This window comes from Nannobrachium achirus, assembly GCF_963921795.1.
Source record: "Nannobrachium achirus genome assembly, chromosome: 13".
Taxonomy (NCBI): domain Eukaryota; kingdom Metazoa; phylum Chordata; class Actinopteri; order Myctophiformes; family Myctophidae; genus Nannobrachium; species Nannobrachium achirus.
This window is the reverse complement of record NC_137833.1, coordinates 52,432,856-52,450,978: the sequence shown is the minus strand read 5'-3', so window position 1 is coordinate 52,450,978 and position 18,123 is coordinate 52,432,856. Positions and strand designations below refer to the sequence as shown.

The window sequence follows — 18,123 nt, the reverse complement described above, 5'->3', positions numbered from 1 at the left end:
TTTTACTTGTGACCGAAGCTTAAACTTATGCAAACCCAGGACTTATGGCCACACAAACCCCTGTAGCGTCCCTATCCTGGGCGCGAACGTTCAGTGAAGATTGCAGACCTAGAAGCTCACAGTGCATTCACACTATGATGGGCCGGTGCGCTTGCAGATCAGAAATCGTTTTTTAATCGAAGAGTGTTTTTAGCGTATCCACAACTTTCCAACATCCCATCGTGCATTCATTGCGCAGAAGGCGAGCGGCATTTCCGGTGTCGCAGTGGAGTGTGATCTACAAGCTCACAATGGTTGCATCTGCTATGTCTGTCTGCTGTTAACTGGAAGTGTCCCGCAATTAATGCTACAGTAAAGTCTCGCGGAAACAGGTGGATAGAGCGAAAACAGAAGGGGGCCGAGGATAGATCCCTGGGCAACTCCGGTCAACAGTAATGTTATGGGTTCCCACACATTTTTACCAATTCATTTCCAAAACTTTTCCAAAACTTTTCCAGAATATTTAACCCAATTTCCAGGACTATATAACAATAATTCAGCTCAATAACGAGTCACTTGCTCCTATGCGCAATGCCCAAAGACAGGCAGTGTATGCCAGTGGTTCTCAACCTTTTCAGGCCGTGACCCCCGAAATAATCATATTTTAACTGGGGACCCGGCACCCTGACAAGCACTAACAGTTGAGGAATTTTGTATAACACATTTTTATTGTGAAAATAGACGATCTCACAACAGCGTGAGCATGTAGATCTGCTATTTTCACAATTTCTGCCTCTAATATTTGACAATTTGGCCAATGTTTAATTTGTCATTTCAGAGTTATTAACAAAATCAATAACCAAAGACAATGCATAGCTATTTTTTCCAGGACCTTCCAGGACCCTTGATAAATTCCAAAACTTTTCCAGTACTGGAAAAATATTTTTCTAATTTCAAAATATTTCCAGGAATTTCATGACCGTGGGAACCCTGCTTATTGTTTTTTTTAAGGGTTTTGAGCCATTGGTTCCCAAAGCAGGGTGGGTCACCTGAACCCCAGCAAAAGTAGCTAATGTAGCATCACAATCACTTTAGCCGCTTTATCCATTTATATGTTATATCAGGAAAAGGAGGTACTGAAGCCCAAAAAGTTAGTTCACGCCAAATTACTTTATTTCTATTGATTACTCTTGCCATGGAGACTTGAGTTCAATAATATTTTTTGTTGTCGTCACATTCCTAAGACAATAATTTGATTACAATAATTGTACCCCCATTGATTCCGGCCAAATGCATTTGGGTCCCCATCCAGAATCAATGGGGGTACATTTACTTTAATAATATTTTTGTCTTAACTCTTACTGTGCCAATCCCGAACTAGTTCGGCTTTATTTGGACCTTATCAGGGTGCCGATCCCGAACTAGTTCGGCTTTTTTTTTTTTTTTTTTTTTTTGAGCCGGGCCGCCGGCCGTCATCTGTTTACACGGCCCGCGAGAGCGTCGTGCCGCCGATATTTACCATTCACTCCAATGCAATCCAGGATCTTTAGAGCTCATTTTCTCTGTTCCATGCATATCCATGAGGTGTGCAAGGTTTAATCATGGCTAAATCGCCGAAAATAGGGCTTCTAAAATGCTTGGTAGCCAATAGCTAACTTCAAGCTAACTTCATCCTGTCCCTGTTCATGACACAAAGGAAAGTGTTCAGGCGCGTCATGGCTGCGCACGGCTTGTGCATATACAACGCTTGTCTATGAGAGATTCTATGGCCATTGGGCGCCCTCTAGTGGTGAAAAGGTGGCACTGAATGTGTTAAGGAATGTGACAAATACAAACAAATATTATTGAACTCAAGTCTCCATGAGTAATCAATAGGAAAAAAAAGTCATTTGGGGGTGAACTACTCCTTTAAAACATGTAAAACCCCGGTCTTAACTCTTGCGTTATGAAAATAACAAGCAGCCCCCCCCCCCCCCCCCCCCCCCACAGAGGGATGATTCATTGTGCTTGGCCAACGGCGGACGTCCTAAGTCCCCGAGCTGAGCAGTTACACTAAGCTTTTTTACAAAGGTGAGGGTGTACTCCAAAACCACTCCAAAAAAACAGCGTCATAAAATATCCACTTTCCATTTTTTTTCTCTCTCCTGCCTCTCTAAAATGATTGATTGGTTATTTGATGAACGAGCCTCATGTGTGGGAGAAAATTATGACATCAGCTTGAAAACACGCGGCAGAGACCGGGCAGAGCCAACGCGTACAACACACACCTTGTACAGTAAGAGCACGCCTCACTTCATACGCTCCACAGCAACCACAAGTGTGTACAGTTAACCGGGCTTTAGCCCATTTAGAACGGGTACACATTATTGTGTATCATTATTTTATGCTTTAACTATTGAAAAATAGCAGATATACAAGCTCACAGCGCGGCACCGAGTGCCGCGCTGCGAGCTTGTAGATCTGCTATTTTTGATAAATCGTGAAAATTTGAATTTTGACCCGATTCTATAAGTGTCTTTTGAATCCTTCTAAGATTTTTGAAAAACCCTATGTTTCTATGTCAGCAATCTGGCCAGCCTTCGTCAAAGAAATGGTCCTTTTCACTTAACTGGTGCTCAGTTAGTCTGTTCTTGAGAGACTACTATATGTCAGTGGTTCTCAAACCTTTTCATGTGAAGGACCCCCAAAATTATATTTATTTGGCCACGGACCCGCATCTTAAATTATTTAGTTCCAGGGACCACCCAGAAGCAAAATGTGAGTTACAAACGTTTGCTTTGAAAATAGATATATTCAAAGATTTGCACACATTTTCACGACTTTTTCAAAAATAGCAGATCTACAAGCTCGCAGTGCGGCACTCGGTGCCGCGCTGTGAGCTTGTATATCTGCTATTTTTCACTGGTTAAAGCATTCAATAATTCTAGGCCTAAATGGGCTTAGTATAGGAACAGGGACGTGCAGAGAATGTTAGAGAGGCGGGGGCTGAAATGTCTAAAAGGGCCTTTTGGTGTAAATATTGAAATAGCAGAGATCCAAGCTCACAACGCGTCACGCCGCGCCGCGTTGCGACGTGAGCTTGGAGGTCGGCTATTTTCAGTACTTGATACCACACTAAACTAAGCATAGAAAAGGCAATACTGGATGTGTATGGCATGGATTTCTACACAGAGAGGGCGGTCCCATCCTATTTTACAGTACACTTTAACACATGGGATGCTCAGGTTTATAACATTTCTAGCTGTTGCTGCTGCCGCCGTCGTTCACTCACGCTTTATTTTGAAGAGCCTCGGAAGCTTTGTGCGTGTGCACGTGGGTGTCCGCTGACGATTGAGGAAAAAGATCCATTTGTTTACAAACGCTCGCGAAACTAAAATCCAAACCGCGGCCGACCATCGCGGTAAAGTGTCGCCGTGAAAACAATCAGATCTCTGCTTCCCTGGCGTTCTTTTCACCTCATTCATAGATAAAGCCCTTTTTATGTTTCAGAGTAGAATGGAAATCGATGCAACCAGCTCGTGCCATTTTCTCTCTCTCTCTCTCTCTCTCTCTCTCTGAGCTACGGGGTGAAGTATGGACTAGGGTCATTCAGAGGGCAGGCAGCTGCACGTACAGTTAACCCTTCGTTTTCTCGTTCAGGAAACAAAGACAGAATAGCAGAAAGAGCGAATACATTCTCTGGCACCGGCACATGCCGCAGTAGGACCGGCGGCCGGGCCATGCGGTGGTGGCTGCCGCGGCAGTTACTGCGATGCCGGTCCTACCTATCTGTTCCGTGCGGCGGCCGCCGGTCCTACTGCCGGGACTGCCAGTCGAACTGCTGGTCCATGCGGGCCATGCGGTGGTGGCTGCCGCGGCAGTTACCGCGATGCCGGTCCTACCTACCGTTCCGTGCGGCGGGCCGCCGGTCCTACTGCCGGGACTGCCGGTCGAACTGCTGGTCCGTGCGGAGGCCGCTGGTCCTATCGCCGGCGGTGCAGTGCGACTGCCGGTCGTGCGGCGGTACCTGCCGCTGCAGTTTCCGCGGCAGGTGCGTGTGCCAGAGAATGTATTCGCTCTTTCTGCTATTCTGTCTTTGTTTTTATCTAATAAAATAATATTGGTTCTAATTACCAACACATTATTTCTTATTATGGCTTTATTCTGTCTTATTCTGTCTTAATCTGTCTTAAAGTGTACTGTAAAATAGGATGGGACCGAGAGGGCAATTCTTTCAACAAAAGATGAAGTTCAGGAGAGTTTAGACAAGGCAATTCTCTTGAATGCTGCCTTCAGGTATGGCATGGAAACAGGGAATTTTGCATGTCTTTCACCATAGTAAAAACTGCATTCATGGTCTGGAGAGGGTACTTTTTTTTTACAGAGGGATAAAAGGGCAGGGGCTCAAGCCCCTTTGATGTCATATGTGTGCACATGCCTGCACAAGAGTGTACAGTAAACCGGCTTTAGTATAGGAACGTGTGCGCAAGCATGCATGCGCGTGTGTGTATGCGTGTGTGTGTGTGCCGCGCGCGGACGTGTGTATTTTTTGGTGAGGGAAGAAGAGGTCATGGAAAGGCAAATCATCATTAAGCTGTCACACACACTGCAAACGTTCAAAGTGTGTGTGTGTGTGTGTGTGTGTGTGTGTGTGTGTGTGTGTGTGTGTGTGTGTGTGTGTGTGTGTGTGTGTGTGCGTGCGTGTGTGTGCTCAGGAACGGGTGACAAACTCCCTGTCCCAGATGTGTCACTAGGATAACACAGTAACACACGCTCAGGCTAAAGTTCAAGTTTAAAGCGGAAGGGACCTTAATGCACTGCCGTGTTTTCTTTTTACGAAAGCAAAAGTATGCCGCATTATAACAATACTCTAATCCAGGGGTCTTCAACGTTTTCAGGGCAAGGACCCCTTAGTTTTGAAGAGAGATGACGTTTCTTTGCTTGACAGCACAATCATCAGTGTATTTTGGATTCATGTCAATTTGTGTTTTCAGATATTTAACCACTTGAACCGTCAATACTTGAATAAACTTGACCTTTCACTCTGTACTAGTCTGTTCTTTTTCCCCTCTACACCAAACCCCTTTGCCGAAAATAGCCGATCTACAAGCTCACAACACCTCGCAGCGGAGGGGTGGTCTACCCCCTCCGCTCACATCTACAAGCTTGTGAGCTTGTAGATCTCAAAAATATCACCCATTTAGCTGCTTGGGGGGGGGGGGGGGGACCCCCTGGAACCCCCTTCAAGGAAGCTTGGGGGCGGCGTGGCGGGGGTGACGTATATTACAGCAGTGGTTCTCAACCTGTGGGTCGGGACGCCCAGGGGGGTCCCCATATGATTGGCTTAAAGGAGTAGTTCACCCCCAAAATGACTTTTTTCTATTGATTAGTCACGCCATGGAGACTAGAGTTCAATAATATTTTGAGTTTTTTGTCGCATTCCTAAGACAAAAATGTGATAACAATAAATGTACCCCCATTCGTTCCGGATGGTGACCCGTTTCGAAACGGGTCACCATCCGGAATCAATGGGGGTAAATTTACTCTAATCAAATTTTTGTCTTAGGAATGTGACAAAAAACAAAAAATATTATTGAACTCTACATGGCGTGAGTAATCAATAGAAAAAAAGTCATTTTGGGGGTGAACTACTCCTTTAATCTGAAACATTGTAAAGCCTCAACTCTTAACTCTTTGAGTGCCACCCTAGTCACCACTAGAGGGCGCCCAGTGGCCATAGAAAATCCCCATAGAGATATGCTGGTATATGCAGAAGCCCTGCAGCCATGACTTGCCTGAACACTTTCCTTTGTGCATGTACAGGAAGAGGATGAAGTTAGCTTGAAGTTAGCTATTGGCTACCAAGCATTTTAGAAGCCTTATTTTCGTCAACTTAGCCATGATTAAACCTTGCACACCTCATGCATGGGAAAAAACAGAGAAGAATGAGCTCTAAAAAATCCAATGCAATCCTGGATTGCATTGGAGTGGATTTGTGCAGTTTGTTCACAGCTTTCAAACAAAAAAATCCGATTGGAAATCCGTTCAGGCATTCTTGAGATAATCGCCATTATGTTTTACATGTTATGTAAACAAACATGGCTGCCCTGTATGTTAGATGGGGTTGTATGGGGGTGGAACATGCAAAATCGCGATTGAAATCATGTTCACTAGATTTGATGGGGTCCAAAAAAAAAAAAAAAAAATTCAAAAAAATTAAAAAAAAAAAAAAAATATATATATATATATATATATATATATTTTTTAAAGCCGAACTAGTTCGGGATCGGCACTCTGCGATACGCTAATAAAGCCGAACTAGTTCGGGATTGGCACTCAATGAGTTAAGTGTTCGTCAGGGAGGGGGGGTCACCAGTTAAAATATGATCATTTGGGGGGTCGTGGCTTGAAAAGGTTGAGAACCACTGTAGTCCAGGCGTTTCGGGCAGTATTTTGATGGATCGTGCACTTTATGAAAGAAGCATGCAATTTGGCACACTGTTAGAACATGCCATATGGAACATTTTTGGCTATAGGGGCATCGCAGATTTGTCATGGGAAACTTGTGGGAGCCAATCAAAGTTTGGCTCTCATAGACTTTACTATAGAGTAAAATAATACAAAAAATAAATATGCTTTATGTAGCATGTGAGGGGTCAAACTAGGTGTTTTTCGGGATACTGAATCCGATGCAAACATTTGTTTTGCAGGAAAAACATTCCTTGAGCTAAAAACTGACCCCATAATTTGGCAATAAAACTATGATTTAGTGATGAGTCATCACTTTTCACAGTTTTGTGGCGGACGTTTCTTGAATGTTTTTCGTGCAAAACAAATGCTTGCATTGGACTCAGAATTCCGAAAAACAACTAATTTGACCCCTCACATGCTACTTAAAGCATATTTATTTGTTGTATTATTTTACTCTATAGTAAAGTATATGAGAGCCCAACTTTGATTGGCTCCCACAAGTTTCCCAAGACAAATCTGCGATGCCCCTATAGCCAAAAATGTTCCATATGGCATGTTCTAACTGTGTGCCAAATGTCATGCTTCTTTCATAAAGTGCACGATTTTTGCCTGAAACACTCTGACTACTGCACATTACATTACAGTCAGCAGACTGACTCCACAGCTGTACCAGCCGGTCGCGAACCAAACCGTGACGTCCTCTCGCTAGTATTATTATGGTTAGATTCATGCCGCGTCAGCGCTTTCATTTCATTCTCCTCTCTCTCTCTAGTCTACGTCTACCTGACTCTGCAGCCCCCCTCCACCCCTGACATCCTCCTCAGAGTGGTGAGTTAGCAGCTAGTGAGCCTGAGGTAAGCACTATTTGATACACTGAGGTCCCCCCCCCCCCCCCCCACAAGCTTTGAACGCTGGCTGGATGATGATGGGAGATCCCTGTGTGCAGGGACGTGCAGAGAATGTTAGAGAGGCAGGGGCTGACATTTCTTAAAGGGCCTTTTGGTGAAAATATTAAAAATAGCAGACCTCCGAGCTCACAACGCGTCGCAGGTCGGCTATTTTCGGTAATTGATACCACACTGAACTGGGGACATGTCTCCATTCCGACATGTCTCCATTCCGACATTGACTTATTTTTGTCGGAGTGGCAACACTTCCATAGAGGTTAAGTTTAGGGTTAGGGTTAGGGATAGGGCATAATTAAGTCAATACTGGAGATGTGGCGTAACAGCATGGATTTCCACACAGAGAGGGCGATTCTTTCAACATAAGACGCTGCATTCAAGTTCAGGAGAGTTTATTTGGACGAGGCAATTCTCTTGAATGCTGCCTTCAGGAATGGAATGGAATGGAAAGAGGGCATTTGCGTTTCTTTCACCATAGTAAAAACTGCATTCATGGTCTGGAGAGGGCACTTTTTAGAGGCGGACAAAAGGGCAGGGGCTCAAGCCCCCTTTGATGTCTATGTGTGCACATGCCTGAGCCACAGAGAGAGAGAGAGAGAGAGAGAGAGAGAGAGAGAGGGGGGGGGGGGGGGGGGGGGAGAGAGAGAGAGAGAGAGAGAGAGAGAGAGAGAGAGAGAGAGAGAGAGAAAACAGGACGATTCCCCTTTTCAAGAACAATTGGCTCATTGTATCAAGCGAGGGGTAATGAGGGAGAAAGTAGGGAGTGTTGTAAACAAAGATAATATCACTGTGCCGGCAGAAATAGACACCCACGTTTTAAATGCCAACGCAAAGACACACCATCACGCTAAAACATTTGAAACAACTCTTAATTCCAAAGTACCGTAAGTAGCCTTGACAACAAGTCTACCTTTGTTTTTAACGCCCGCACGGCGACACGTTGAAATCGCACGATGCCAGCCGAGGAATACGTATTATAGGCCTGTTCCGCAGTGATGGAAGAAGTATGGTGCTAACTACTCCTCCGTCTGGCTTTGTATGTATGTATGTATGTATGTATGTATGTGTGTGTGTGTGTGTGTGTGTGTGTGTGTGTGTGTGTGTGTGTGTGTGTGTGTGTGTGTGTGTGTGTGTGTGTGTGTGTGTGTGTGTGTGTGTGTGTGTGTGTGTATGTATGTGTGTGAGCACGGATCTCCATGTATGGAGATGACGTCATGGACAGAACGGCCCATACAAGGAGATTTGTACGTTTGTCGCGTTTGATACCATGCAAAGTGAGCACCAAAAAGTAAAAGTAGAAGCTCTACCAGCTCACATCACACCCCAGTACAGACGTACAGACTTGGAGATCTGCTTTTTTTGAACAGACAATGTACAAAACAGGGCTCATTTGGTTTATTGCGTACTAATAAACTCAATAAAGTAACTTGTAACTCAACTTTTTAAATAATTATAGTGTAGTGTAAAAAAGTACAATACTTGCCTCCGAGATGTTTAGTGGAGCAGAGGTAGAAAGTGTTGAAAAACGGAAACACGCTCAAAGTAAAGCAAAAGTACCTCAAAAATCCCACTCAAGTACTTGAATAAATGTACTTCAGTTACTTTCCACAGCACTTCGTCGTTGTCGGGTGGAAACTCCAAGTTTCAAATTTGTACGTTCTTTCGCAAAGTAAAGCCCTGCTTCATCATACAAGGCCGTCGCACAAAAGTAGTGAAAACAGCAGATCTACAAGCACACAACGCCTCGCGGTGCGAGGCGTTGTGTGCTTGTAGATCGGCTGTTTTCACTAGTTGAAATATTTTTTTTTTAAATGATAAATGCAAAACCAACGGTTTTGGACATACAAGGTTTTCACCCGACGACGACGACTTGTTGCTGGCATGCCAGCGTGCGCTCATGTGGTTACTTAGCGCTGAGATGCTGCCATGTTTTACACTCTAATAAAAGCTAATTGGAGGAAAGAGAAGCGCCATGGGTCTCCTCCATTCAGAAACAACACATAAAGCACCTTACGCATAGTTCAGCCCCGGGGGTGCCATCAAACGTGTTACTTTCACTGCCGCCCCGAGGCCACAAAATCTCAGCGCTAGCTACAAAACCACCGCTAGAGTTCCATGCTAATTGGCGTGGCCGCCGGGCATGACATGCTGGAGTGAGGTGTAATTATGTCTTGCGTTACATTGCTGTGCATTTATCGCCGTGAATCGGGGTTTCTCAGAGTGGGCGCCGTGGCGAGGGCTGTCACGAAACACGATTATGTCATTTTACGTGACGATTAATTGTCACACAAATATGTGTGATTTATCGTGTTTTTCTTTTTCCGCTGAACACTGGAGCATATTAATAAAATATTTATTTCTGTTTGGCTTTGAAGTTGCACAGGGGAGATGTGACAAATAACCTAAATATACAAAGGAATGACTGACCTATTGAATAACTTTATTCTTTATACATTTATAGTGTTAATAGCCAATCTACCAGTAAGACTCCCTAATCGGGAGATAAGCGACTGTCAGGTCGCATACACAAACTTTAGAAGGCAATGGTAGCCAATCAGGAGGGAATATGGGAAATGCGACAGATCCATGTTGATGACATGACTTTAGAGACACTGTGTACCGCTTTATGTGATTTTAGGGCAAAATCTGTAGAAGAATCGGCCTCATGGTGGCGCTAGAAGAGGGCCATGTGAGAAATGAGGGGTTGTGGTTTGGCAGCCAAGGAGTGTGTGTGCAAAGTTTGGCAAGGATAGGGGCAATGGTGGCGGAGATATGAGTAGGGCAAAAGTGTGACGTGTGACAACGCATCGCAATGTGTTGTGAGCTTGTAGATCTGCTATTTCCACTACTTTTTGAAAGTGTTTGGAACTATATTAACATTTCTCAAAATGGAAAGGATTACAATTATGCAAAATAATTGTGATTACCTCAAATAATAGTGATTAGACGATTATGTAATAATTGTGACAGGCCTTGCCGTCCAGGGGTGCCGCAAAATAATTTGGAATTGATCAATATCACGTTTAATCACTTCAACCGTAATGCTCTATATTTTTTTCCCATCTGGACCAAATCTCTTTGTCAAAAATAGCAGATCTATAAGCTTGTATATCTGCTATTGTTGGCGAATGTTCCCCCCAGAATAGGGATGCTGGGGTTGAAGTGGTTAAACGTAATTAGTATATATTTTCAATAAAGTTAAAATAAAGTTATTTTCAATCTGGCCTAATGGAAACGGATATTCTCTCAAGTTTTCCTAAACTGTATCTTAGGGGGAAAGATTTACATATTTATGTAACATAATAATGACATAAACATAGGGTTCTATAAAGCAGTGGAACTCAACCTTTTCAGGCCGCAACCCCCAAAATAATCATAGTTTAACTGGGGACCCCCCAGTCCCACGCTGACGAGCACTAAGAGTTGAGGCATTACATTTTGAGTAAAAGTACAATATGTGAATCTGAGATGTAGTGGAGTAGAAGTAAAAGTATTGGAAATTGGAAATACTCAAGTAAAGTACAAATACCTCAAATTTGTACTTAAGTAAATTTACTTTACACCACTGGACCTGAGACAAAAGGGTTTCAGAACCACTGTTGTAAATATGGCTGTTGTTGGGGCGCCACGCAAAAGCAATCAAAGGTAGCAGATCTACAAGCATTTCAAGCATGTAGATCCGCTGCTTTTGAATTTGAATATTGAAAAGTAACCGTTTAGGACATAATTATGAGGTTTCCACTCGACAGAGACGACATACGTTTGTCCTTCCGACCTCTTCAGGCGCTCATGCAAAACGTTGTTTGCCATCCCCTATCTCCAGGCTTGTGCACACATAGACATCAAAGGGGGCTTGAGCCCCTGCCCTTTTACCCGTCTGTAAAAAGTGCCCTCTCCAGTCCATGAATGCAGCTTTTACTATGGTGAAAGAAATGCAAATGCCCTCTTTCCATGCCATACCTGAAGGCAGCATTCAAGAGAATTGCCTTGTCCAAACTCTCCTGAACTTGAATGCAGTATCTTATGTTGAAAGAATTGCCCTCTCTGTGTAGAAATAAAGCATCGAAAATAGCCGACCTCAACAATTAACCTTCACTTCATCATTAGAGAGTGCCACACAAAAGCAGCAGACCTTTCTTCCCCTACCGCTTTAAAATAATAATGAAAAAAGGAAGTTTTTTTTTGGACATACAAGGTTTCCGCTTAATGGACGGCAACAGAAACCTGCACGGGATACACATGGGCACAGAGCTTCTCCAAGGAACATCTGGCACAAAGCAACAAAAGATTTGCACTTGTGTGTGTGTGTGCGCGCGTGTGCGTGCAAGCGAGCGTGCATCAGGGGTGTCAATTGGGTATGGCAGGGGTATGCAGCTGCCATACCCTGGGTCCAGGGGGGAAAATAAAATATAAATCCATGAATGTCTCTTTGTCTATCTGCGCTGGTTATTATGTTGTTAAATTACAGTAAAATAACTACAAATGCAACATTTTACATAATGGTCACTTTAACAAGGTATTATGATTATATTCTCCACACTTGTATTCTTCCCAGCTTGACAGAATGGTATATTCCCAGGTTCCGCAGGTCAGCTGCGCAGGTGCAATGCATTATTGTTAATTGTGGCACGTTTACTAACATGCTAAGTTTAGCTGCACTTGAAAAACCATTCCAGGCTGCCATATCCAGCCCAAGAAACCGCAGAAACCTGTGTAAAAAAACTGACAAAAGTCGCAGTGCCAGGCGTTGTGATCATGTAGATCGTCTATTTTCACAATAGAGTCGTGTTATCCAAAATGTAATGGCTATTTTCCATGAGGACTCCCATCTTTGCCATACCCTCGCTTTTGCTGAACTGACGCCACTGGCGTGCATGCATGCGTTGTACATGTGTGATAGCGAGAGAGAGAGAGAGAGAGAGAGAGAGAGAGAGAGAGAGAGAGAGAATCTTTGAACCACTCCCCCTGTTGAAAGGATCAAAGGAGGCTCTCCGGACCACAAGAACACGCCCCCACACAGCCGTACTGCTACCACAAACACACAGAGTGTCAGGCTGCAGGGAACAGCAAACAGAATGATGGCTATGTGTTATTATGGCTCTTTTAAAACCACAAGAACCAAGGGAGCCGCGCGGTGCCGCGACATGAAAACATATCTCCATCATGCTATGTGTTATTATGGCTCTTTTAAAACCACAAGAACCAAGGGAGCCGCGCGGTGCCGCGACATGAAAACATATCTCCATCATGCGCTACAGCTATCGGTTTCAGTTAATGTCCTCGGAACCTAATTTGGTAGCCTGAGTGCCATACTATTTATGCTTTCCATTACGAGTTTTATGGTGTATACCTCCCCCTTTGTAGTTATGGTTATAATAGAACAGAGAACTTCACATGGTTCTAGAGCAGGAGTCTTCAACGTTTTCAGGCCAAGGACCCCTTAGTTGAGAGAGAGAGATGAAGCAGGGACCTGTACATAGCAGGGACCTGTACATAGCAGGGACCTGTACAGTACATAGCAGGGACCTGTACATAGATTCCATATAGTTTTATTGTTTGACAGCACAATCATCAGTGTATTTCGGATTCATGTCAATTTGTGTTTTCAGATATTTAACCACTTGAACTGTCAATACTTAATAAACTTCACCTTTCACTCTGTACTTAGTCTGCTCTTTTTCCCCTCTACACCAAAGCTCTTTGCCGAAAATAGCCGATCTACAAGCTCAGAGCTTGTCGCAGCTTGTAGATCTGCTATTTTTGGCTAAAGTTCTCAGAATATGGACACTAGGGTTCAAGTGGTTAACACATCTACTGCCTCTTAATCTGAAGGTTGCTTGGTGCCTCGGCGCCACGTCGTTTCCTCCGTCGGCCGCCGCTATTATTTTGAAGGGCCGGAAGGGGGTTGTTTTTGTTTTTTTGGATTATCACTTGACGGCAACGATTACGTCATCTAGTCACATGACAGTGTGCGACAAGAAGATGAAGATGGCTGCGCCCTGCCTTGTGCCTTGTTTACATTTAGATCTGCTGCAAAATGTCTCAAAATGGCTATTTTGTTTAAATGAAGTTTCTTTATGGGCCTCTCCATTGACTTAACATTGAGGAGCTTCACTTCGCGTGCACGCCCAACGTGCGTTGTAAACAAATCGCCGACATTACCGATGCGAGCGGGACCGGAGCGACATTAAGTAAGTAATAATATCTTTACTGTATATACAGTAAGATTCACAGTCCTCACCGTCAACGGCGCCATGGTATTAACCCTTTCAATGACGGTGAGGACTGTCAACGGCGGCGAAAAAGTTAATATAAAAAAAAGGAGAAAAAAGTTTCTATCACTCAAAGATTTGGAGGACCCCCTGTAGTAACTCTGAGGACCCCCCAGAGGTCCCGGACCCCCTGTCGAAGACCCCTCTTCTAGAGTGTTTCAGGTTGTTATAAGATATCACCAGAACCCTTCACTCAATTGTTTCCGTTTGACTCTGAGGAGGACGCGAGTTGGAACGCCAGTCACCCCGGCAAAATAATAAACACGTGCAGACCAGTCGATTGTATGTGACTAATAAATGTTGATTGATTGATTGTCTCTGAATCAAGTTGTCTAGTCCCTGTTGAGCACTAATGAGCCCTTCTACCTTCTGCTGGCTGAAGCGAGTTGGACTTCTCTTTGTACCAGTGTTAAAGGTGATACACCATGCATTTAAAAAGTATTTATGTCATATTGTTTATGTCCCAAAAACGTTTTTCAAAAGGTTTGGGGCTAAATTACCACTCCTGAATAGAGAGCCTCTCTCATTTTTGAATGGCTCTCAGAGCATTTCAGCTGCAGTACCACATTTGGCCTGAACTGCGCCACCCCCCACAAAATCTTTTTGAAAAAAATATATATTAAAAAAAAAAAAAAAAAAAGTTTTGAAAAAAAAATCTTTTTTTGATTTTTTTTTTTTTTGTGATGACGTCACAATCGGCAGATGACGTCACAATCGGCAGCAAATCTGGACAGCCTGTTTTGAGAACCCGTGGGACACTTTTAACCTTCACCTTCTCAAAACCAGAGAAAGACACAACGGTCAGAAATGGGACTTTGTGAGGATAGAAGGTGCTAGTGGGACCCCAAAAAAAGGTTTTAAAATAGGAAAAGTGAAATTTCATGGTGTATCACCTTTAATTAATTTCTAACTAAAAATGTTAGGGAGGGACTAGAGAAGAGGTCCAGTAGAACTAAAAAGACTGTTGCGCTCGGGTGTTGCGCTCTGAATCTAGCAGCTCACAACGCACCGTGCCGTGCCCGTGTTCACTGTTCATTTTCAGCATACAACCAACTGCAAAATTAGCCAATACGACGCCATCAAGGCCTGCCAAAATAAAAATGAATAAAACTTTTCAGATGACTAAAACACGCCTGAAACTAAATCAAAATCTGCGGTCAACATCAACACTGCTTTGTACCTGTATTACAAAGGACCCTCTGGTCCTCTGGTTAGCGCCCCCCTGTGGCAGAGCTACTAAACCAGAGATGCCAGGGTTAATGTGGTCCAAAATGTGGACAGAAAAGCAGCTGAGCGGCGTTCAACACACCTGGCAGCTGTGCGTGGTTTAACTCGTGTTGACTGCTGCTTAGGCAGAGCTCACGGTCGTTTCATGGTTTATTATTATTAAGTGAATACTACATAACAAGTCCCTGTTTACAGGAAAAACAAAGTGCCGTGCTGCAGCGCTGGGTGTGAGATTAACTGCGCGCGTTGGCGCATCATGAAAAAATCACACCCGTGTGAACTGAGCGGTGGTCGTGGAGGCTGCGCAACAGCAAAACAAATATATATATATTGTGTGTGTGTGTGTGTGTGTGTGTGTGTGTGTGTGTGTGTGTGTGTGTGTGTGTGTGTGTGGGTGAGTGGGTGTCTGGCCTGGCCTGGCCTGAACAACAGCGCCCCTCCCTTAACATGTGTGGTCACAAAAGGTACTACATACAGGCTACATACACCATACAGACAGACACGCATACAGACAGACAGACAGACAGACAGACCCACACACACGGCCACGTATAGGAGCGTTGTGACCACCGCTCAAAAAGGCGCTTTAATGCTAGTGTTCGAGGGTTTTATATAGAGGCCTGGATGAAGCGTGGGGGAAGGTAGAGTCGTAGCTACGAGTCCAATGGATCTATTCCGCTACAAAGCTTTACAGAACGTGTGAAACTACAAAACTTTACAGAGCGCGTGAAGAAATAAAACAATTATATATTTTAACAGAAATCTGCTTCTTGATTAATCAATGAACCTACAGTCAAGTCAGTGCCTGCCCACCACTGCAGAGGTCGTGGGTTTATATACGAATCTATGTGCGACATAATAGTCATTGCACACAGGGGCGTCACAAGGGGGGGAAAAGTGGGACTGAGTTACTAGGGCCCAAGGTGGAGGGGCCTTAACTATTTTATACTTTAGCTATTGAAAAATAGCAGATCTACAAGCTTGCAGCGCGGCACGGTGTGTCCGTGGCCAAATACATATCATTTGGTGGTCCTTCACATGAAAGATTGTGAGCACCACTGACACCTTAGAAGAATTTGAAATATTCAAAGACTTTTTCAGAATTTGGTGTGACACCCCTGATTGCACATACTATTCCTAATGGCTGGGGTTGACACCTGTCAGCGGGGAGTGTTGAGCGGGAGGAGTAGAACGAGAAAGCTCTATGTCCTCCCGGTGGGGGCTCCTCACTGGCAGGTGAGACAGTAGGATACACCGACAGCGCCAGTGACAACGCAGGAATGTGTGTGGGGAGGAATCGTAACGACAACATTGGGTTGACCGCATACACCCCCGCATCCGTATCGTGGGGAAAGCTTTCGCTGAAAATAGCAGATTGGCGAGCTTCCTCCACAATAGCAGAAAACAGAAAATACACTAGCATAGAGCCTTGAGGCACTCCATTCAACCATACGGTGTGTAAGCGGTCTATTATTGCAGCGGTTCTCAACCTTTTGTTTTCAGGCCATGACGACCCCCAAAAAGAATCATGTTTTAACAGGGGGACCCCCCCCCCACCCCATAAGCACTAAGAGTTGAGGCATTACATTTTGTATAACACGGTTCGATTGTGAAAATAGCAGATCTACATGCTCCCAACGCCTCGTGAGCATATAGATCGGCTATTTTCACAATGTCTGCCTCTAATTATGTATTTGACAATTTGACCAATGTTTAATTTGTCATTTTAGAGGTATTAAAAAGTCCTCAAATTGTCACTTTAGAATTGTGCAGATACCCTCTACAGTCTACACACTCAAACTTTATGTTGGTTTGTTTACTGTCGAGAGAGAAAACAATGTTTCACGTTAAGCTAATCATCTGGGGACCCCCCAAAATAATTTGGGGACCCCCACAGGTTGAGAACCACAGTATTATTGGTTCTAAATATGGGTTTGGATCATGTATCGCAGGGTTCCCCAATAGGCGGCCCGCGGGCCATTTGCAGCCCGCGGGGGACTACTATCTGGCCCCCACCAACCCCAATAATAATGGTGGTAGCAGCAACAACACTAGTATATCGTTGTTGTCGGGTGGAAACCTTGTATCTCCAAATTTGTATGTTCTTTCGCAAAGTAAAGCCCTGCTTCATCATACAAGGCCGTCGCACAAAAGTAGTGAAAACAGCAGATCTGTTTTCACTAGTTTAAATCATTTTTAAAATGATAAATGCAAAACAAACGGTTTTGGACATACAAGATTTTCACCCGACAACGACGATATCTGAACTGTCGCTGGAGTAGCGGGAACGCCACTGTCGCCCCCTGCAATGTTGTGGCCCTCGGCTCGGTACCCTATGATTCGGCCCTTGGGGAAAACTAATTGGGGAACCCTGATGTATCGATTGCCCAGCCCTACTCCCGGCGGATGTTCCTCTTACCTCTGCAGTAGTTCTGCTCATCGGCGGTGAACCCCGGCGTGCAGCGTATGGGCCTGGGGACGCCAGGGCCGGGGCGTGGCGTCCGGCTGGGCTGGGCGGGGGCGATGGGAGGCACGGGGTCCGGCGCCGACACCTGCTGGTCAACGAAGATCTGGGCATTCTGGGGCAGGCACAGGTACCCGCCGAAGTGGTTGATGCACTTCATGCCCCCTTTGCAGGCATCGTCCACGATGACACACTCGTCAATGTCTGACATGATGACGCCCGAAACGCCATGAGAAAAGGAAGGGAAGGGAGGAAGAATAGAAGTGCAGAGGAAGGAAGGAAGGTAGAAAAGAAAGAAAGAAAGAAAGAAAGAAAGAAAGAAAGAAAGAAAGAAAGAAAGAAAGAAAGAAAGGAATGGAAAGAAGAGGGGGATCTTGTGACTCAAAGGAAAACAGAAAACAAGTGTTATAGATATCTAATATCAAAGTCATTATGCATTATGCATCAAGGACAACACAGAAAGCCCCATTGTTCTTACCTCGACACTGCTGTCTCACTGGGTCATACTCATATCCATCTGTACACTGAAAAACAAACGTTCAAATTATGAAACTGCGACGTTGATGTCCGTGAAGCAATATAATATCAGGGATCCTGCTGAGCTCCTCGAACTGAGAACGCACACAAAAGTAGACCAAAAGTGTTTTGTGCCAAAAGTCTACACCTTCATAACCTGTGATGTGAATTGTTCCCTTACTGTATAGGACAGTGTTTCTCAAACTTTCACATTTCAAGGTCTCACCATAACTCTGACAGTGTACAAATGGAACCAAATGAACCCTAACGGGTTCATTTGGTTCCATTTGTACACTGTCAGAGTTACAGA

At 44.4% G+C, this 18,123-nt stretch overlaps 1 protein-coding gene across 1 annotated transcript in view; it reads right to left on the bottom strand.

Annotated features, from left to right (window-relative positions):
- The window catches only part of LOC308297029 (EGF-containing fibulin-like extracellular matrix protein 1), a gene marked incomplete at both ends in the record, with an annotated part of 69,197 nt that overhangs the window by 50,800 nt on the left and 274 nt on the right, over positions 1-18,123 (bottom strand). The window contains 2 exons of the mRNA XM_080740409.1: positions 17,253-17,501; positions 17,776-17,821. Coding sequence (XP_080596535.1) covers positions 17,253-17,501; positions 17,776-17,821 — 295 coding nt within the window. The remainder of the gene's footprint in view (positions 1-17,252; positions 17,502-17,775; positions 17,822-18,123) is intronic.